The sequence below is a fragment of the Mus pahari genome, chromosome 6, assembly GCF_900095145.1.
Source record: "Mus pahari chromosome 6, PAHARI_EIJ_v1.1, whole genome shotgun sequence".
Taxonomy (NCBI): Eukaryota; Metazoa; Chordata; class Mammalia; order Rodentia; family Muridae; genus Mus; species Mus pahari.
The window spans coordinates 61,206,517-61,230,039 of record NC_034595.1 but is presented as its reverse complement, the minus strand read 5'-3'; the positions used below and the strand labels follow the sequence as shown (position 1 = coordinate 61,230,039).

General features: G+C 36.0%; 1 protein-coding gene across 3 annotated transcripts in view; it reads right to left on the bottom strand.

The window, feature by feature from the left end:
* The window catches only part of Agbl4 (ATP/GTP binding protein like 4), a 1,180,502-nt gene that overhangs the window by 1,100,681 nt on the left and 56,298 nt on the right, over positions 1-23,523 (bottom strand). For all 3 annotated transcript variants that reach the window (XM_021199658.2, XM_021199659.1, XM_021199657.1), the window contains exon 2: positions 5,234-5,356. In XM_021199658.2, the coding sequence (XP_021055317.1) occupies positions 5,234-5,356 (123 nt within the window). The remainder of the gene's footprint in view (positions 1-5,233; positions 5,357-23,523) is intronic.

Below are 23,523 nucleotides of genomic sequence, written 5' to 3'. Positions count from 1 at the left end.
GAAAACACTAAATATCTAGATACTTTTAAATGGTAAGTATACCTAGTCATATTTTAAGTCTTTGCAAAGAATCATCTCCATTTTAAAATAAATATATCAAGTAATTCCTAAGATAAAGTATTTAAGCTAGGACTGAAATCCAGGTCACAATGTTTCAAATGTAATGATATCCTTTCATATAAAGCTATGTGGAAATTATTAACTAGTACTCAAAAATTTTCTTTAAGTCTAATAGTTCTGAATATCAAGAGAGAGTACTATATTTCCTTAGCCTAAAAAAACATTACATAGAAAGGTCAAGTGCACCATTCAATATGCTCATAATAGTGTATACTGCCCCAAATACCATCCTCTTCTACCTTAGTGTCTATATTATTTATTTAATATCTGTGTATTTCTCCAACAAAAGGTCATATACTGAAAAATGACAGGCTTAGGGCACAGTGTCTTTGAAGAACTATTGGGCTATAAATGTGAAGCACGTATGAAAAAATTGGTGCTCATATTTAAGCCCTCTTACCCTTTTCTTACATTATAAGGGTATGTTGAAACCACCCTGAAGATTTAAAATGGAGACCACTAGCAGACACTGAATCTGCCAGGGACCTCAATCTTAGATTTTCTAACATCCAGATCTGTAAGGAAAAATGTTTATTATTTAATACACAAAATCTGTAGTATTTTATTGTTACAGTCTAAACACTGATAATGAACTAATAGTATAATCATGTGTTCTCCCATATGTCTGTTGTTCAGAAGTCTGAGAATTATCTTTGCTCATATCTTGTTTAATATTAATACATATCAGGCAGTTGTCATGAGCTTGCAATTATTTATTTGCATATTTGATTTCCAAGATAACTCACAGAAAGAAATGTTGTTTAAACCAAGCTCACTGTAACACACACATTTGAATTCCAATGGTGTTGTATACACAGTCCAATTACACCAACTCAACATTTTGTGAAGAATTAAAGCCATAGGGATAAGCTACAAACACAGTGCTCTAATACTGATATTTAATATCAAATGATAGATATCTGAGAGGTTATGTCTTCTAATATCCCTAGATCTCAACCTTTTAATTTCAATAGATAAATGTTTTCTGTTCCGAGATCCTAAACACGGCGAAACAAAGACAACTTATTTTCTATTATGTTCCGTCTGAACACTAGACTCATCAAACTCAATGATAAAATAAAATTATGATTTTAGAACACTATTTTCTTTTTAAATGTTTATTATGTTATTTAATGTGTATGGGTGTTTTACCTGCACATAGGTCTGTGCACCACATAAGTACTTGGTTCTCAAGGATGGCAGAAGAGAACATGAGATCCTTAAGAAATAGATTTAAAAGTGTTTGTGAGCCACCATACGGGTACTGTGAATTGAATCCTGGTCCTCTAGAAAAGCAACCAGCACTTTTAACTGAAGAGACATGTCTCAAGTCCAATATGTCACTAGTTTATTGGGTAGTGTGTTATTCAGAAATTGGACCTGAGATACTTCCACATCATTAATTTGAGTCAGTTTTTGGAATAGGTGAGGCAAGACCCTTCTACATAAGGAAACAGCTTAAAATACTCAATTTTTTTTAACTTTTACCTAGTCTGTAAGATCTAACCAATTTGTAACATTAAAAGCAAAGGAGACATACAACAGTAAATATATTCTGAAGGTATAAGACTAGGAGAAAATTATAACGTGATAAGAGATTATTGATAAGAACTAAAGATTTAAGGCTAAGATACCGGAGTCTATTCTAACCCTCTCCTATGATGGTTCCTTGGAGAGTAATCAGAATCAGACACCACAATTAGGAGTAGAGGGGTTAAGAACTATCAAAACTTAGAACTATTCATAAGGAATCCTGTTTTGTCTTTTGAGACTTGGAAACGAGAAATAAATTTCATGTAGAACTTCTATTGCCAGTTTTAGTCGACAGAAGACAGACATCCATGAATTTCTCAATGATACTAATGTCCATTCTACTGGTATATTTTTATTGCTGTTGTAAAAGAAAACTCCTCTGGGACCTTTTGAAAAATATAGCTAGATAATGAATTTTCTGGTCTCCTGTAATAAATTCATTCTGCCTGCAATATAGTTGTCATGAATCCTTATAATCCCTTGGCTTATATCTGCATTGATGAAATTTCTGTCTCCACCTTCACTGGGTCATTGTCTCATATACATGTGTACCTCTAGCCTCTTGTTCAATATAATAACAACAAATATTGCAATATAACCCCACCAAACTGTTCAAAATGCATCTGAAGAGGTTCTCTTTTTAAATAACAAAACATTTGGTCACTGAAGAGCATATATCTTTTGTGGGAAAAGAAGAACCTCTATACTACTGTAAAGACAAGTTACTCTACACTGAATTGTATACCACTAAGAAAAAAAAATTTATATACTTGAACTTTGGTGAATAAATAGAATTTAAATGCTCTAATAAAAGGGGTATTTCTGTGAAGGAATATGTATGTTAGTTTGAATGTATCAACCGTGTGTGTGTGTGTGTGTGTGTGTGTGTGTGTGTGTGTGTGTGAACATTGTGGAACACAATGAACTTCATAGATGGCAATGTTGGAGCATAATGTCAAAAGGTTGTACATACCTGGAAGTGAGTTTATAGCATAACTAAGTATAATACAAGATCTGACCAGAAGAAAAACCAATCTTATATGCTGTTTTAAACAGCCTAAATACATCCTTGAATTAAACTACATCATATAAAATCTCTATATGCCAAACAAATTATTTTAAATGGCTGCTGGATTGTGTTCACCAATAAATGGTTAACAATATCTCTCAGTCTAATGGAAAAGATGTTACAAATTATACTCTCGTGGAATATGTTGTTGCAATGCTGTTCACATATAAGAGAGTCCATTAGGAAGAATTATTTTATGCTTTATTTTTATTTATTAATTTTTACTAGATATTCTCTTTATTTACATTCCAAATGTTATCTCCTTTGCTGTTTTCCCCTCTGAAAACCCCCTATTTTCTCCCCCTCCCTCTGATCACTAACCCACCTATTCCCTCTTCCTGGCCCTGGCATTCCCCTACACTGGGGCATAAAGCCTTCACAGGACCAAGGGGTTTATCTACATCATAGAACTGGACCCCAGAAAATCAATAAATACATTTTTGTAAATTTACATAAGATTTCTAAGACCTCATTCCATGTATTTTATGTATACATTCAAATAAAGGGCTCTGTTTGCTGTTTCTCCCATGACAGTTAAACGTATGTAATAACCAAATTGAAACAAGTGACTCAGATTAAATGTGTGAGAGGCTGTTTCTGTTTCTGGATATTACAACAGATGCAATTGATACAACCAATTGTCTGCATGTTATAAAACAGGTATTAATAATTCAGTAATTATGTTGTCGTGTTGGAAAATTTCCTACACTGAGCCTTCTGGCAAGGTATAAAAATCTGGATTATTCCCAAGGAAAAGACACTCTTTAAAATAAATATGTATTTTATCAGGTTGTAACTAAATCAAAACACTCAATTGGTAAAATAAGAAAATTTTCCACTTTCACAATATTGGCTTTACTGTAAAGGGCCATTGGGTCCTTTACTAAAGTAAAAGTAATAAAAGTAACATTTTGGCAATCAAGTAGAAACCAGGAAAAGGCACAATTACAAGCCTGAGAAATATAGAAAATACTGTTCCTAATTATGGACATTATTCAAGTTTAACAAAAAGAAAAGCATTGTGTGTGTTGTGTCCTCTCAAAATTTATTTTCATATTGAAACCTTTATCCCAAGTGTCTTACAATATAACTTTACTGGGAGACATGTACTCAAGTTTGAAATTATTTAAGTACACATAATACAATGATTGACATTTTCATAAAAAGTGGAAAATGAGGATATACAAACATAGAAAATACCAAACCATATTAAGATAAAATTCAAAATTGGGGTGTTTCTACAAGTCAACAAATACAAAATTTAATAACAAATCACCAGAAGCTAGGGGATAATCATTGAACACTTGACTCCACACAATGTATGTAGAAAACAACACTGTGACAGCCTTACCTCAGTTTCTGTCCAGCAAAATCAAGAAACAATGACTTCTGTTCACATAATCCATTCTTTTTACAATGTCTTGTACATCAGCCATATCAAACAAAGATAGTGTGGAATTAAAATAAAAAAAATACATCATAAACAAATTTCCATTTATTTACTATTAAAAATCTTCAAGGTACAAAGAACTGTCATGTAATTGACAATGGGCTATCCTTTAAGAGAGACAGATAAACAAGCAAAAACAGAAACATATATTCACCTAAAAGAAATTAACAAGAATTAACTTGTAAATACAATTGTTTTCATTTTTGTTAATATTTCATAATATTCTTAGTTACTAATTATGCATTATCCAGAAGACACTAAAGACATTGAAGTTGAAAACATTGAAAGCTATAAAGAGCCAACTCCTATAAAATGGGAATATGCAATCAAAACTTGATGACCCAATCAGAGGAGACATTCAAAGAAAAACATATAACATTGCCAATTAGCACCAGTTTTATTCCAAAACAGCAATATCATTATTACATATTTAATCATATAGAGCAGTGAAAATCCAGTATTTCCAGCCTAATTCACACATCTTTGAAATATGAGAAATTGTTAGTTCTGTTTTTTGTTTTGTCCAAATGTTTCCTAATTGTAATGATTACTTTTTACTTTTGTTTATGTGAAATCATACTTGGTAATAGATATAGACATATCTTATACTATCATCAATTATTCACTGTTTATATATATATATATATATATATATATATATATATATATATATATATATATATATATATAGAGAGAGAGAGAGAGAGAGAGAGAGAGAGAGAGAAACCTATTTCCAAAAGACCAAGTTCTATGACTGTCTCAAACTCATGGAGTATAAAGTAGACATTCAAAGAATTAAAATGTAAAACATTGCCAAATAATGCCAGTTTTATTCCTAAATAGCAACACCACTATTATAAATGTAATAAAATAGAGTAGCGAAAAACCAATGTTTCCAATTTAATGCTAATTCATTCATAACTAACTTTCCTCCAAAAAACATGTTCCATTATAGTGAAAAACTAAATGGACTGAATCACAATGATTGGTCAGACAGAATTAGATTATGAGAAAACAGCCTTCTTAGACAAACTCAAAACAAGGCTTTTTACTACACTTACCACTTTCAAAGCAAGCATCAAAGGTAAGATGTCCTTTCTTGGGCTGTCCACAGTATCCATTTGGAAGCACTACATATTTGTTCACATTGCCTCCAATGGCATCCTCATTTCCTATATCGTTGCCTATTTAAACAAACAAATAAACAAAAAAGTACTAGTATTAAACAGATTATCTAAGTGTATTTTGCAATAGAAATCTAATAATATGATATAATTTGAAGTTCATTTGAATTCTTAGCTCTCTCATACACTAACATTGGGACCTCTAGTAATGAGAAATAGAATAGTTAATCTTAACAAGGTTGTTCTATATTTAGATTTAAAGCTATCTAGCATTGCTACTGAAATCTAAGCTATGTTCAGGAGACTGAATTGTAGTGACAATTTTGGAGTTTTGGTTTCTTAAAAGAAAGACATAGAAATATTTTAGAATGTTTCTGTTTTAATTCAATGTGTGGAATTTGGGGCTACTTCAGACTGTCCAAAGCAGCTGACTGTGATTTTCCTCGTGCTCTAGCAGGGCATGATTTTGCCATGTGTAGATAGTCACTGTGATTGTGTGATGATTGGAATTCTAGGGATGTTTCAGAAATATATATAAATGCTAAGGCCTGAGAAGCAGGGGTGGATGTTGGTTGGTTGGTTGGTTGGTGACGGTTGCTGTTGGTCATGGCTTGTTAAGTAGTCATGTGCAAAGAAGAAACAAGAAGAAAAAAAAATAGATATCTTGACAGCAAAATTCAAACTTGCCCCAAGGAACTCCCTAATCAGCAGGAAGTAGTTTAATGATAATGTAGCCCCTTTCAAATTCCTGACTTTATCCAGGAATCTCTTTCTCATCCTTCTTCCTCTCTATCCATTTTTCTCTCCTATCCAATAACAGAGGGTGAAACCAAGGGGTTAAGGAAGGATAAAGGGTAGGAAAGGGAAGAATCTACAAAGTAGGAGGAGGCGAACTCATTAATAACTATTATTGTAATCCATCATAAATATTTTTCTTATTCAAATAACCCCATTAAAAAATGGGGTACAGAGCTAAACAAAGAATTCTCAACTGAGAAATACCGAATGGCTGAGAAACACCTGAAAAAATGTTCAACATCCTTAGTCATCAGGGAAATGCAAATCAAAACAACCCTGAGATTCCATCGAACACCAGTCAGAATGGCTAAGATTCAAAATTCAGGTGACAGCAGATGCTGGCGAGGTTGTGGAGAAATAGGAACACTCCTCCATTGCTGGTGGGATTGCAAGCTTGTACAACCACTCTGGAAATCAATCTGGCGGTTCCTCAGAAAATTGGACATAGTACTACCGGAGGACCCAACAATATCTCTTCCGGGCATATACTCAGAAGATCTTCCAACTGGTAATAAGGACACATGCTCCACTATGTTCATAGAAGCCTTATTTATAATAGCCAGAAGCTGGAAAGAACCCAGATGTCCCTCAATAGAGGAATGGATACAGAAACTGTGGTACATTTACACAATGGAGTACTACTCAGCTATTAAAAACAAGGAATTTATGAAATTCTTGGGCAAATGGATGTATCTGGAGGATATCATCCTTAGTGAGGTAACCCAATCACAAAAGAAGTCCCTAGATATGCACTCACTGATAAGCGAATATTAGCCCAGAAACTTAGAATACCCAAGATACATTTTGCAAAACAAAAGAAAACCAAGAAGGATGACCATCGTGTGGATACTTCATTCCTCCTTAGAATAAGGAACAAAATACCCATGAAAGGATGTAGGTACAGAGACAAAATTTAGAGCTAAGATGAAAGGATGGACTATCCAGAGACTACCCCATCCGGGAATCCATCCCATCATCAGCCACCAAACCCAGATACTAATGCACATGCCAGCAAAATTCTGCTGAAGGGACCCTGATATAGCGGCCACTTGTGAGGCTGTGCCAGTGCCTGGCAAACACAGAAGTGGATGCTCACAGTCAGCTATTGAATGGAACACAGGACCCCCAATGGAGGAGCTAGAGAAAGTAACCAAGGAGTTATAGGGGGCTGCAACCCTGTAGGTGCAACAACAATATGAACTAACCAGTACCCCCTGAGCTCGAGTCTCTAGCTGCATATGTAGCAGAAGATGGCCTGGTCGGCCATCATTGGGAAGAGAGGCCCCTTGGTCTTGTAAACTTTATATGACCCAGCACAGGGGAAGGCCAGGGCCAAGTAGTGGGTGTGGGTGAGTAGGGGAGCAGGGGCAGGGGGGAGTATAGGGAACTTTAGGGATAGCATTTGAAATGTAAATAAAGAAAATAATAATATAAATAAATAAATAAATAAATATTTTTCTTTAGTGTGAATTAAGCAATTCTTCTATAAATATCACTACAGGGTCTACATGTTCCATTACAAAAATAATCTAAGAGCTTAGAGAATCAGAAGTTAATTCTACTCAATATACAGAAAAATGAATTGTCCATTACTGGCAACAAGAAAAATCAGAGCAAAACACAAAACCATAGTATTCTCAACTCTACCACAGAACTGGGACCGCAAGTCAAGCAAAAATTTTGATTAAATAAAAATAAGTACTTGATAATTAAAAATGGGCTGTAAGAGATGAATTTTATATTACAAGACCTACAAAGAAAAAATACTAAATCCTATACAAATGAGAAAAAGAATACTTTTTTAAAAAAAATTAAAGATCAGTTACAAGAACTCAAGAACTGTCAGAACATATAATCAGTAGGAGTCACAGACACACTAGCAATCCATACCTGCTTAAATATGCTACCTTAATGTCTATCAGATATTTTGGAGAAAGTTTAGGACCAGGACACTAGTTCAGAAAAAGGTCCTTTGTGCTATATGCCTGCACAAGAACAGTGGCTCTATATTATAGAAATTTTATAAAATTCTACCGTTGTCAGCATCTCTTAGGGAAAAAAGGCCATATTGCACTATGGGGGAAAAAACAAAAACCTTACCAACTTAGTGGAAAACTGAGAGCCATTTTAGGAAGGAAATAATAAAAGAAAATTCTTCAACACAAGTAGAAAAGACAAAAATAGACATGAGCCAAGGATTCTAGCTTATATTTTTTTGCCTAGGATAGAAAAAAGAATTCTTTGATTAATTAAAACTCACCAAGCATTTTTGTACTAAAGGAAAAGTACATAAGATCATGAGAACTTCCTCCCAAAAGAAGGGTAAATAGACCCATCTAACTGAGAGTACATGAGTACAGGGAGAAAGTAGTCCTACTCTCTCAACCAAGATAGCACACACTGAATATAATAAGCAATGGTAATCTGCTTTCATAGTATGGGCAGAAACACGGATATCAGCCTTTGTATGGGGATAGAGACATTGCTCAGAAGTATAGAGCATGTATTGCTCTTACAGAGGACCAGAGTTTGGATCCAAGCATCCACAGGGGTAGCTAACTACCACCTACCCTAGGTGGGATCCAATGGCTCTGGCCTCCTCAGACAACTACAGGATATGAGCAAAGCCACATACAGATACATATGGACACATAACTAAAGTGATACAAATAAATCTTTAAAACAAAAAGCTTTTATGTGTCACAATTACCTAAGAAAAAATAGTGGAATAAAACAGAGGAAAAATGCTCTTATTTCCCCAGCCAACATTTTTTGTCTCCATAAGGTAACACTAAAAGAATCTGAAACCAGTGATAAACTGAAAGAAATAAAAGCTGAAGGCAGCTGAAGTCTTCACCAACTTGAAATGAGTATTTACACAAAGAACCTAATGAAATGTAAATAATGTTTATCTAATTTTCTGATGTTTTACAGTAGGTATCCAGCATTCAATAGGAAATTGTGGAACATCTAAACATTAAAAAAATGGTCTGTTCCATCAATGGAATAGAATTGATGACCCAGAAATGAACCCACACACCTATGGTCACTTGATCTTTGACAAAGGAGCTAAAACCATCCAGTGGAAGAAGACAGCATCTTCAACAAATGGTGCTGACTCAACTAGCAGTTAGCATATAGAAGAAGGCAAATCGACCCATCCTTATCTCCTTGTAAAAAGCTCAGGTCTATGTGGATCAAGGACCTTCACATAAAACCAGAGTCACTGAAACTTATAGAGGAGAACGTGGGGAAGAGCCTCGAACACATGGACACAGGGGAAAGATTCCTGAACAGAACAGCAATGGCTTGTGCTGTAAGATCAAGAATCAACAAATGGGACCTCATAAAACTGCAAAGCTTCTGTAAGGCAAAAGACACTGTCAATAAGACAAAAAGGCCACTAACAGATTGAGAAAGGATCTTTACCAAACCTAAATAATATAGGGGGCTAATATCCAATATAAATAAAGAACTCAAGAAGTTGGACTCCAGAAAAGCAAACAACCCTATGAAAAAATGGGGTTAAAAGCTAAACAAAGATTTCTCAACTGAGGAATACTGAATGGCTGAGAAGCACCTGAAAAAAAAAAGTTCAACATTCTTAATCATCAGGAAAATGCAAATCAAAACAACTCTGAGATTCTACATCACAACAGTCAGATGGCTAAGATCAAAAACTCAGGTTACAGCAGATGCTGGCGAGGGTGTGGTGAAAGAGGAACACTCCTCGATTGCTGGTGGGATTGCAAGGTGGTACAACTACTCTGGAAATCAGAAAATTGGACATAGTTCTACCGGAAGAACCAGCAATACCACTCCTGGGCATATACCCAGAAGATGCTCCACATGCTCCACTATGCTCATAGCAGCCTTATTTATAATAGCCAGAAGCTGGAAAGAACCCAGATGTCCCTCAAAAGAAGAATAGATACAAAAAATGTGGTATATTTACACAATGGAGTACTACTCAGCTATTAAAAACAATGAATTTATGAAATTCTTAGACAAATGGATGAATCTGGAGGATATCATCCTGAATGAGGTAACCCAATCACAAAAGAACACATATGATATGCACTCACTGATAAGTGGATATTTGCCCAGAAGCTTAGAATCCTTTTTAGAAGGGGAAACAAAATACCCATGGAAGGAGTTACAGAGACAAAGTTCAGAGTAGAGACTGAAGAAATGACCATCCAGAGACAGCCCCACTTGGGGATCCATCCCATAAACAACCAACAAACCCAGACACTATGGCAGATGCCAACACGAGCTTGCTGACAGGAGCCTGATATAGCTGTCTCTTGAGAGGCTCTGCCAGTGCCTGATGAATACAGAAGTGGATGCTCACAGTCATCCATTGGCATGAGCACAGGGTCCACAATGAAGGAGCTAGAGAAAGTACCCAAGGAGCTGAATATGAACTAATCAGTACCCCCAGAGCTCCTTGGGACTAAACCACCAATCAAAGAAAATACATGGTGGGACTTGTGGCTCTAGCTGCATATGTAGCAGAGGATGGCCTAGTCAGTCATCAATGGGAGGAGAGGCCCTAGGTCCTGTGAAGGTTCTATGCCCCAGTATAGGGGAATGCCAGAGCCAGGAATGGGAGTAGGTGGGTTGGAGAGAAGGAGGAGGGGGAGGGGATAAAGATTTTCAGAGGGGAAACTAGGAAAGGGGATTACATTTTAAATGCAAATAAAGAAAATAACTAATAAAAAAAAGAAAAGAAATGGTCTATTCAACTGTTGAGTAGAACATAGGAAACTAACTGGAGATAGTAGTGGGGAGAAATAAGAGGGGAGGTGTATAGGGCTTGTTCTGTTTTTTGTCAACTTAACATGAGCTAGAGTTGTCCAGGAAAAAGAAACTTCAACTGAGAAAATGCTTCAATTAAACTGGCCTGCAGCCAAGTGGGGTATTTGCTTTTTTAATTGGATGTTTTATTTATTTACATCTCAAATGTTATCCCCATTTCCTTGTTTTTCCTCTGCAAATCCCCTATGCCATCCCTCATTACCCTGCTTCTATGAGGGTGCTCCCCCCACCACCTACCCACTCCTGCCTCACTACCCTAGCCTTCTGCTACACTAGATCATCAAGCCTTCACAGGACCAAGGGCTCCCCTCCCATTGATGCCAGATAAGGCTCCTTCAGCTCCTTCAGTCCTCCCCCTAACACTTCCATTGGGGTCCCTGTGCATTTTTTTGATTGATGATTGATGTGGAAAGACCCTGTCTACTTAGCAGGGTGCCACCACTGGACAGGCAGTCCTGGGTTATATAAAAAGTAAGCTGAGCAATCCATGGGAAGCAAACAAATAAGAAGTGTTCTTCCACAGTCTTGCTTCAGATTCTGCCCCTCTGTTCCTATTTGGGTTCCTGTTCTAATATCACTCCATTATAGACTGAGACTTTCCTACCTAAGTCAGTTTTGATCAGTGTTTTATCACAGCAACAAAAAGTAAACTAGGGTAAGAATATAATTCTCAAGATATAAGTGTATAAAAATATACTTATTAAAACCAGTACTATGTACAATGAATATATCCCAATAAAATATGCTACCTAAAAAAAACTAAAGAGACAGATGGAAAAATGAGCAGATATGAGAATAATCATATTACATATTTTTAATTAAGAATCAAAAAGGAAGAAGACACCTCAATTGTAAAAATGCATCCACCAGACTTGCCTAATGTAGTCAGTGAGACAAAATCTGTAGAAATGAGGATTTCATTCTAAACGATAAGAAAAAGATGTCGTTTCTTGAGATGGAATCTACTTTATGTTTATGGATTTTTTTTTGACAAAGTCTCAAACTGTTTGTCCTAGAAATTTCGATGTAGACCAAGCTGGCTTCAAATTCACAGAGATCTACCTGCCTCTGCCTACCAAAAGTGCTGGGATTAAAGGCATATGCCATCATGCCTGGGTCAGAATCTGCTTTGATGAAAGCTTATAAACATCACTGAAATAAAAACTAATAATTTAGATCAGTGCATCAGCAGTTAATACCCGTGTTACGATTTCTAGAGTTTTACTCTGGGCAACATGGTAGCAACAGACTGCATTCTACAGAGATATCTATTCTGATGATGATATTTTGTTTCATGTTTTCTTGTTTTGTTTGTTGGAGACATATACTGACTCCCTAGCCCAGAGTGTCTCAAACTCCTCATGCCTCAGCCTCTCACATGCTGAGATTATGGGTAAGTGCTACCATTTCTGACAAGAAATCTTAACACGAGTTGATCAGTGTAACAGATTTCAGTTGCCTTACTTAAGAAACTAGCAGAGCCACACAAACTTTAGCCTCCACCATGTGCTCATAATCACTCAGCATCCATCACCAGAGGCCAAACATCTCCCACACAGACATTGCAGCTTACTAAGACTCAGATTATTGCTAGCATTTTTAGTAATAAAATAATTTAACACACACACATATATTACAAATGAGTGGCACATTAAAAATGATATAAAAATAAACATTTCTAAGGCACTGAAAACAAAAATATTGTAGATGACTTTACTGAGATATTCATTTTCATGCTGCAGTCTGGAACAGAACACATCTGTAGCATGTCTAAATTCTCTGGAATAGACTATTAATGAAAACAGAATGTACAGTGATTACTTTATAAACTTGTAGCATTTTAGTTTGTTTAAATGAAACAGACTAACATTGATGGTATCTACTTTGTAGGAGCCGGGAATAACAGGTGTACTAAAAAGAAGAGAATCTTATATGACCTCCAAATGCAATACCAGATATTAATTTATTTAATAAGTTCATTTGCAATTATGTGAACTTATAACCCATCTCTGTTTGCATACAAATACAAAGAATTTTACAATTTTTTTCTAACTACAACTAAAATAAAACTCAAGAAAATTTGCATTTAATTTGTTCATAATTTTATTTAAAAGAAACTATAATTTTAGAAAAATCATGCATGTCACCAACAACACTGTCAAGCTGCTCTGTCAGTCAGTACTTGAAAGGACTCTGTTTATAGTAAATCCATGTATGACTAGATACACACATACCCTGCTTTTCTTGTGGAAAGTCCTATTCACGCTGTGGCTATAATCTCCCCTAGGAAGTACTGCCTTATCTTTCCCAGATAAAAAACAGATATTCCTTTGTGTTCATATAGCACATTGTATCATTGTATATAACTTTATTTCAGAATTATTTTTCCAATAAATTTCTCCCTCTAATGATCATGAACTATCATATTAAAAGTGACAAATATCCTACCTTTTACTTACACTTTCTGCCTCTCCATCCCAAATGTTATGAAATGCTTTGTAAAATGTCAATGACTTGTAAGTATTTCCTGATTTGTGAAAAAATTTAAAGAGACTTTTAGGAGTTAAATTTTATTTTATTGTTGAAAACTTTTGTTACTTGCTGAAAGCATAGACTATTTTTATTTTAAATTTAGCAAATGAACAAACAGTACTTTACAATTTTATGTACTTAATTTATACTTAATGTATACTTTGCATGTATGTCTATAAAATACATGTGGACCTGGTTCAAGAAGATGACAGAAAGAGGTAATGGATCCTCTGGAAAAGAAGCCAGTCCACATGATCACTAAACCATCTCTCCAACTCCCGGTGCTTTAAATTTATATTTTACTATGATAAACATATATGATATAATGAGATCAAATAAAGACAAAATAAACTGCAAAAATGTAATAATTGGCACAGACATAAACAATAAGAAATAATAATCCCACATTATGGTTGATTATTGTGTCAGTTATTTTATATAAATTTAATCAAAATACACATTTGAGCAACTTGAGGAATGAAATGTTTATTTTGCTCATAATTTCAAAACTCTCTTGATCATAGTGGTAATGTGTTGTTGTATTTGGTTTGTGAGAATTTTACTGAGTGTTTTTACATCAACATTCGTAAGGGAAATTGAAAGGGAATTCTATGTTGAGTCTTTATGTTGTTTAGGTATCAGAATGACTGTGGCCTCATACATAAGTTTGGCTACGTTCCTTCTGTTTCTATTTTGTATTTAAAGTTCTACCTAGAGCAATAAGACAACAAAAGAGATCAAGGAGAAACAAATTGAAAAGGAAGAAGTCAAAGTACTGGTATTCACAAATAATATGATAATATACATAAAGTTACTCCAAAAATTCTACAAGTGAATGCCTAAAGCTGATAAACAACTTCAGCAAAGTGGCTAGATACAAAATTAACTCAAAAAATCAGTAGCTCTCTTTTGTACAAATGATGAATGAGCTGAGAAAGAAGTTAGGGAAGCAGTGCCCTCCACAATAGCCACAAATAATACAAAATATCTTGAAGTAACTCTAACCAAGCAAGTGAAAGACCTATATGACAGTAACTTCAAGTCTCTGGAGAAGAAAACTGAGTAAGATATCAGAAGATGAAAGGATCTCCCATTCTCATGGATCTGTAGTATTAACATAGTGAAAATGGCCATAGGTGGATCAATGGAATCAAATCAAAGACCCAGACATAAATCTACACACCTACATACACTTAATTTTTTGACAAAGAAGCCAAAATCATATCATGGAAAGGGGAAAATATTTCCAACAAATTGTGTTGATCTAACTGGATATCTGAATGTAGAAGAATGCAAAATAGATCCATATTTATTCTGCATAAAACTTAAGTTCAAGTGGATCATATATCTCAACGTAAAAACAGATACACTAAATCAAATAGAACAGAATGTGGGGAATAACTAAACTCATTGTTACAAGAAGTAACTTCCTGAACAGAACACCCATAGTTCAGGCACTAAGATCAACAATAAATGGGACCCAAAGGAACTGAATAGCTTCTATAAGTCAAAGAACACAATATAGGACAAACTATAGATTGGAAAAAAGATCTTCCCCAATCTTACAACTGACAGAGGACTAATATCCAAAGTATATAAAGAACTTAAGAAGTTAGATACCAGCCGGATGGTGGTGGTGCACGCCTTTAATCCCAGCACTTTGGAGACAGGGGCAGGCAGATTTCTGAGTTCGAGGCCCTGGTCTACAAAGCGAGTTCCAGGACAGCCAGAACTGCACAAAGAAACCCTGTCTCGAAAAACAAAAAGAAGGAGGAGGAGGAGGAGGAGGAGGAGGAGGAGAAAGAAGAAGAAGTTGTTGTTGTTAGATACCAACAACCCAAATAACCCAGATTAAAAATGGGGTACAGAGCTAAACAGAGAGTTCTCAACACAGGCATATCTAATAGCCAAGAAACACTTTAAGAAATGTTCAATGTCCTTAGTCATCAAGGAAATGCAAATCAAATCATCCCTGAGATTCTACCTTATACCCATCAGAATAGCTAAGATCAAATACTCAAAGGACAGCACATGCTGGCATGGATGTGGAGTAAGGGGAACACTCCTAAATTGGAGGTGGGAGTGCAAACTTTTACAACCACTCTAAAAAATCAATTTGGGCGTTTCTCAGAAAATTGGAAATAGTTCTACTTCAAGATCCAGCTATACTATTCCTGGGTATATACTCCCAAAATGCTCCACCATCCCACAAGATTACTTTCTCAACTATGTTCACGGCACCTATATTTATAATAGCCAGAAACTGGAAAAAAACCCAGATGCCATCAACTGAACAACAGATTAAAGAAAATGTGATTCATTTACACAATGGAATACTACTCATCTATTAAAACAAACACATTATGAATTCTGCAAACAAATGGGGAAAACTAGAAAATAGTTCTAATAGTAAGCTAATCCAGACTCAAAAGGACATGCATGGTATGTATTCACTTATAAGTGGATATTAGACATAAAGTACAGAGTAACCATGCTACAATCCACAAACCCAAAGAAGCCAATTGACAAGGAGGGTCCAAGGGTGAATGCTTGAATCTTTCTCGGAAGGACAAATAAATTAGATATTGGAGGTGGGTGGAGATAGAGAAATGCATGGGAAAAGGGATTATGGGTGGGAATGGGGCAGGGTATCAGGAGAGCCGGGGCTAGGGAAAGTAGGGCAGATAACAGAAATGAGCTGTGATTAGGGGTAGGGCATCTCGAGGACATGCCAGAGACCTTGGACAGGGATAGAGGGACACAGAGAGGGAGGCTATGGAGGTGAGTCTAGCTGAGACTCCTGGCTATCGGGAACGTGAAGCCTGAAATGGCCACTCCTAAAGGGATGACAGAAACCCAGCCACAAACACTTAGACCCAAAATGTGCCCTGCCTACAAGGTGCAGGGACAAAGATGGACCAGAGATGGAGGAAATGGCCAACTAATGACTGCCCCATATTGAGACCCATCCCATGGGCAAGAACCAGTCCCTGATACTATTAATCATACTCTGTTATGCTTGCAAAAAGAATCTTAGCTTAATCCTCTGAGAGGCTCCAACCAGCAGCTAATGGAACAGATGGGAAAATCTCCATCCAAATATTAGATGGAGCTAGGGAGTCTTGAGGAAGAGTTGGGGGAAGGATTGAGGGACCTAAAGAAGATAGGAATGTCACAGGAAGACCAAAAAATTCAACTAACATGGACCCTTGATTGCTTCCAGAGACTGAACTACCAACCAAAGAGTGAGCATGGGTTGGACCTAACCACCACCAATCCCTGCATAATAGAAACAGATGTGCAGCTTGTTCTTCATGCAGGTCCCCCAACAACTGATGCAGGGGCTGTCCCTGAATCTGTTGCCTACCTGTGGATCCTGTTCCTCTAACTGAGCCACTTTGTCTGGCCTCAGTGGGAGAGGATGCCCCTAGTCCTGCAGTGACTTGATGTGCCAGCATGGGCTGATACCCCGTGGGGGCTCAGAGGAGAAAGGTAGGGGGAATGTGGGAGGAAGTGTGAGGGGAGCCTGGGAGGAGGAGAGATAGATATTGGGATGTAAGGTGAATAAATAATTAATGAAGAAAACAAAAAGAAGACAAGAACACATGAATGAGGAAATATCTCTCAAACACTTTATGTGCATATGAAATTATAAAAATACTGACAATTAAAGAAGTATAAAATAACTCCAAATAACAGCTCTCATTGCTATAAAATAACTTCTGAGTTCCTGACTTCTGTAGTTATTCATACTTTGCCTAAAACTTGTCTTATACAGATTTTCAAATTCCAACTCTGAATTATTGCTCTACATTTAGGCACGACATTAATAATTTGTAGTATGACTTTGGATTTTAATAGCACACAAATTTGAAAAATTGAAATCACTTAATTCAGATATCTGCTTTAGTATGACCTTTGTTACATAATTTAACCATACTGGGCCTGTTTTCTTAAAATGTTTTCCTGAGAGTTACAGAAAATATGTGTGAATAACCTAGAATTCAACTCTCCTTCAGTAAGTAGATTGTTATTATTACTATCATAGACATCATTGTTGAAACATGTATATTATCAAATATGTATAATTATCAAAAGAATAGATGATTAAGTTCTATAGAGTATAAGAGAGAACTCAGACAAGAAAAGGGATCACTTAACATCCCTGAAGAAGCCGTGGATCGTGCCTTTTCCTTGAAATGAACACTGAATACTGTAGCATTTTCTTCCATTATATATAAATATGCCCTCATTATCATTTTGTGCAACATATTTTTCTCTAAACATAGATACAAAAAGTGATTTTCTTTTAGTTTAAGAAAGTTAGGACAGAACATTTAAATAAAATAGTTAAAAGTTTACCTTTAAAGAAGCAAATACTAACCTTAAAAATTGTTATCATATACCTTGATGATGTTGGTTCTACAGATTTATAAAAATAACAACATAGAAAATGAATATTTAGAAATAAACTATGAGCATATTTGGGGATATGAGGAAAGATTTGTATTGTTAAATGTAGCATGTACCTGGTGAGATAATGTGGTAATTAATATCTTATTTCAGACTAATAAATAGGACTGTTGAGACAACTAGAAATAGATGTTAGAGCTGTGTAGAATTTTGACACTTAAATGGGTTATACTGCTGATGGATGTAACTAAAGCACACTTTGATTTATTTTTATGTTGAAACTACTCCACACAAAGGGTATAAGCAACTCATCACTCAGAATAAAGAAACTTGGCTATTAATTAAATTTTACCCTAATATACATCATCATGTTTTACATTTCCCAGCCCCCCCCCCCAAAAAAAATTACTTTCGAATAGGAAACTAATTACTTCAGTGTAGAAGTGCAGCTGCAGAGTCTGTCATTTTATACCTTATTTCCAGAGATTCACAGTTCTGGTTACAGACTACATTAAAGATGAGGGTCAGCCTACTAATCACAAATTGTCAATAATACTGAAAGTTCTGGTTAAGAATGATTTAGGAGAGTTATTTCTTTGGATTTTTTTTTTTAAAATTATTTATATATGCTTTAGTCATTTTATTGTTTCTTGTTGCTTTTGTTTTGTTTTGTTTTGTTTTGTTTTTTGTTTTTAAGATAGGATCTTACCATGTAGCCCTGGCTAACCTGGCCTGAAACTCACTTTGTAAACAGGAGTGCCTTGAACTCACAGAGATTTACGTGCTTCTGTCTCTTCAGTTCTGGGGTTAAAGATGTGAACTAACACATTAGCTATTTCCTGTCTTTCTGATACAAGTTCTCTTATCAACCACATAACCCAGGTAACCCTTAGATTCTCAATCCTCCAGCCTCAGCCTCACAAGTACAAGGATTACATACATGTGCCTCTGTACCTAATTTGTGAGAATTTTAATATCAGTGAAGTAACACCCATTATATAGCTTCTTTCTAGAATTTTTTAAACTGTGTATTCATCTGTTGATGCTGTAGATAGGTTTACAAATTATATACCAATAATTCATTTCTCAAACAAATTTGTGAAATGCATGTGTCCCAATTCTCTCTAGGCATATACATCTACAACACAAATGAGAGATCTATTTTTTAACAACTAACCACAGAATGCTTCAATACTGAATGTGCACTAAAGATCCTGTGAACATCCTATTTGGTACCTAGAACTAATGGTAATATACAAGGTCCATAAGCTGTAAATCAATCTGTCATTCAGTAAAAGAATATTAACACCCTTGAAATGCCAAGCATATAGTAAAGAGTTACAATAAATAATAAAATATGTAATAAGAAATATCCTGTTTCTCCAAGTACAAACAGTATATTAAGTGCCATAAGATTGGAAGAAATACAGACCTAAAGTTGAATTCTTTCTTGGTTACTTTGTAGTAGTTATGACTATATGTCAGCCCAAATTAATCAAAGCTAAAGTTTTACAACTTCTATTTTAGAATATCCCACAGCTTTACAGAATAAGTGCTTGGTTAATTTTTCCCTGAAAGAGTAATGTGTATCTAATTCCCTAGTGTTTGGTAATAAAGGACTTTTATACTTTGGTCTTACACAGGACCATATTACACTTCCTCAATTTCATACTAGTTAATTTTGTATTCATTAATGCTCACTCTTCAGTAAAGAACTTAAATATTTTCTACTTGTATGTTAGTCATAATGGAAATAAATATATTTTAGTTTAATTAGTATTAATGTAGACACCCATATTCATCACAGAAAGAAAATGAGAAGGCAGCTTCTATGGAAGCATGTGGTGGTAACTGGTCAAGTAGTGAGGCAAGCTAGAAGAGCAAGAAGTCTGGGGTGTTTCTGCCTGTCACACAGGCTCAGAAACTGTTCTTCCACACAGACTGAACTCTTTCAGAAGGCAGTGGTGATGGATAAGCCCTTGGAAGACTTACATACGTTATCTTGTCAAATTACAACTGCATTCTGGTTCCCAAATTAGACCTGTACTTCTAAATGAATTTTTAATTTAGAGCCTAAAAACAGAACCCTTAAAAACAACATCTGGCTAGTATTCCTAATCTATTTTTGCCAGATTCAATATTCAAAGAGTTCCAGCAGTGTTTTGCAAATTGTAGATGCTTCAAAATTGCTGGTGGATCTCATTGATCTCTCTCAGCAACCACTGAGTACTCTGGGTGCTGGGCATCCAGAAATAAAATTAGTATAGCCGTCAGAGTGTAGGTAGGGGTGTGAAGTAAATAAGTATATAAAAATTGTATATATATATATATATATATATATATATATATATATATATATACACATGTATATATATGATTGCATGTTGTAAAATGGAGATTAAAGAGGTAATAAACATCTGATATGTACAAAGGAGGAGAATAAGATAAGCTTTTGTTAGAGAAAAGTAAAATGGAAGGCTTAATGAGGTTTTGAGTAGTACATTTCTCTTACAAATGTATCAGTGGTGATTGATTACAATGAAAGAAAAGATGATAAAAATAAAGAAATGACAAACTTCATATATGTTGAAATTAAATTCTCTATATTTACTTGGAAAAATTCATTAATCAAATGGGTTTATTTTTATTCAAGGCTGAGACAAAATAAGTCCTTATCATAATTCTTGGGGAGGTTTCAGAGATAGGCCATTAGTCACAAGCATATAAATATCAAACTCAAGACCCAAGCAATTTTTATAACCAATACAGTTAGGCCAAATAATGAAGATAAATGGTATATCCTGAATATATATATATATATATATATATATATATATATATATATATCATGCAAATGTTGATTCAACTCATGAAGGAAATATGGCTTAAAGAACGCCAAGTTGTGATGAATTAGTGTATTAGTGTGGTGGTTTGAGTGACTGGCCCTCATAAGCGTTTAGAGAGTGGCAACATTAGGAGGCATGGTCATGTTGGAGGAAGTATGCTTTCTTTGGCAAACTCTGAGGTCTCAGATGATCATGTCAGGCTCGGCACTGCTTTTCCTTCACGTTGCCTGAGGATCCTAGTATAGAGCTCTCAGATCCTTCTCCAGCACCATGTCTGCCTGCATACCACCATGCTTCCTGCCATGACAATAATGGGCTAAATCTCTGAAACTGTAAGCCAGAAAAATTAAATATTTTCCTTTACCTTATCTAGCTAGATAGCTATCTAATTTGTTTATTCATTCATTCATTAGTTTTACATCCTGACTGCAGTCTCCCCTCCCTCCTCTCCTTCCAGTCCATCTCCCCAATCCCCCTACCATGCCCTACTCTTCCTCCCTTTCTCTTCAGAAAAGAGCAGACCTCCCATGGGTATCAAACAGTCAAAGCATATCAAGTTGTAGTGAGACTAGGCACCTCCTTCCCTATTAAGGCTGAAAGAGGAAACTCAATAGGAAGAAAGAGTCCTAAATCCAGGCAACAAAGCCAAAGACAACCCCTGCTCCCATTATTAGGAGTCCCACAAGAAAACCAGGCTATACAACTGTAACCTATATGCAAAGGACCAAGGTCACTCCCATGCAGACTCCCTGGTTGAAAGGTTCAGCTTCTGTGAGCCCCTATGAGGCCAATTTAATTGATATTTTGGGGTTTTCCTGTGCTGTCCTGGACTCCTTTGGCTCCAACAATCCTTCCCAACTTGAGGTCCACTCCATGAGAGGGAGGCCCACACCTGATACTGCCAAGAAAGCCAAGAACCAGAGACTGTACAGCCCAGAGACGTAGGATAGGACCAAACACAACTGGAAAATAAGTCAATGAAATTAGTCTTAATGATACTCTGCTATATTTATAAATTGGTGCCTACCCCCATTGTCAACAGAGAGACTTCATTCAGCAACTGGTGGAAACAGATGTAGAGACCCACAGCCAAGCATTGGAGAGATCCTGCAGAAATTTTTTCTTTTATAAGAGTTGCTGTGGTCACAGTGTCTCTTCACATAAATAAACCCTAAGAAAATTAGTATTGCAAATATTTAAGAGAAATCACAATACTACATGAAGAACTTTTTCTTGATCAGATAAAGTTTCAAAGCTTTGTATACTGATCTGATCAGAGTTGAAGAATTTGGGTGTAATAATTATAAATACGTTTTGGTAAATATGACACACTTTGAAGCAAATTCATTTCCATTCTTCTCCTAAGTAGACATCTCCTGACATCTAACACATCTTCTTCCAGGTAAGGACATTGTCAGGTCTGACAGTTGTCCAGGGTGAGAGCCAGAACAAGTCTCACTCTGTAGCTGGGGCTCCTTCCCGTACTTCCCACCTTGCCCTTACACTAGACCTCTACCCCCAGGGACTGGGCTTCAGCTTCCTTTCCCTAAACTTCTCTTTCCTTTATAACTTCAGCCAATTCGACTACACACCCCCTCGCCTTCTTGACTCCTGGATCACTCCCTTCCTGGCTCTCTCTTTTTCCATTTGACCCCCACCCTTCCCCTCTTCTGCTTCCCCAAGGCCTTCTTCACGCCCAATGCTGCTGGCTGTGCTATCTTTCATTTCTACAATAAAACTTTCTCCTCAACTATATCTAGGAGCAGTTATGTCCTCATTTGTTTATTTGCTGATGATGTGACTACAATTAGAACAAAATAAATGTCCACTGAAATTAACTACATAGAAATAATCTCCATGGAAAGAACCAGTATGAAACAGTACAAAATGTGTGAATGGCACAAGGTCTAGGGTATTTTTGGTTTTGGAAGTTTTTGTTGTTGGGTTTTTGTTGTTTTTTTTTTTTGCTTGCAGGACTAAAGGAATAGACTAAGTGGCCTTGGCACCTTTCTTTATTTGGTGCTCCTGTAATTATAATATGAATATAAACACTTACCAGTTTCCTCACCATTTACTATGTCTACAATGAGTGAGTGGACTAAGCAATTTCAAAAATCTTTCTTATCTCGTACAAAGAGGGAGGAGGAAAAAGAAGAGGAGCAATTTTTAGACCTGCTTTCACACACACACACACACACACACACACACACACACACACACACACACACAAAGTCCCAAATGCTCTCTTTTTTCTGTCCATCAACCAAAACCAAAAAAAAAAAAAAAGGACAAGACCCCAGCAATGAGAAGACTCATATGCAGGAAGATCCATAGTCCCTTGATTGGAGAATGGAAGAGTTTTGTTGTTTAAACAAATCACTGGGTGAAGGTGTTCATATTGGTGTTGCTGCTACTGCTGTTTTACATTAGGAATGACATCTTGAAATCTTGAAATGACATTTTCTCAGTAAAGGGAGGCAATGATTCCTGTGATGATATTTGAGAGTATTACAGGTGACAGAAAACATGTGCAAAAAGCAAGAAGCAGAAGCATAGTTCTAATATTTAAGGGACAACAACAAAAACCTGATGGAGATTGAATGCACTGTCCTAACCTTCCCTTCTCTCAAACTATTAATGAGATGAAATGTATATCTACACAAAGTTCTCATCGACCCACCTTCATCACTGGCTCTCAACTGTGGTAATTCTGCCCCTGAATGAGCAATGTCTGAAGGCATTTTTGGTTATCCCAACTGGTACTGCTGAAGGTGTTCCTGAACTCTAGAAAGCAGAAAACTTGCCATGAGGCCTATA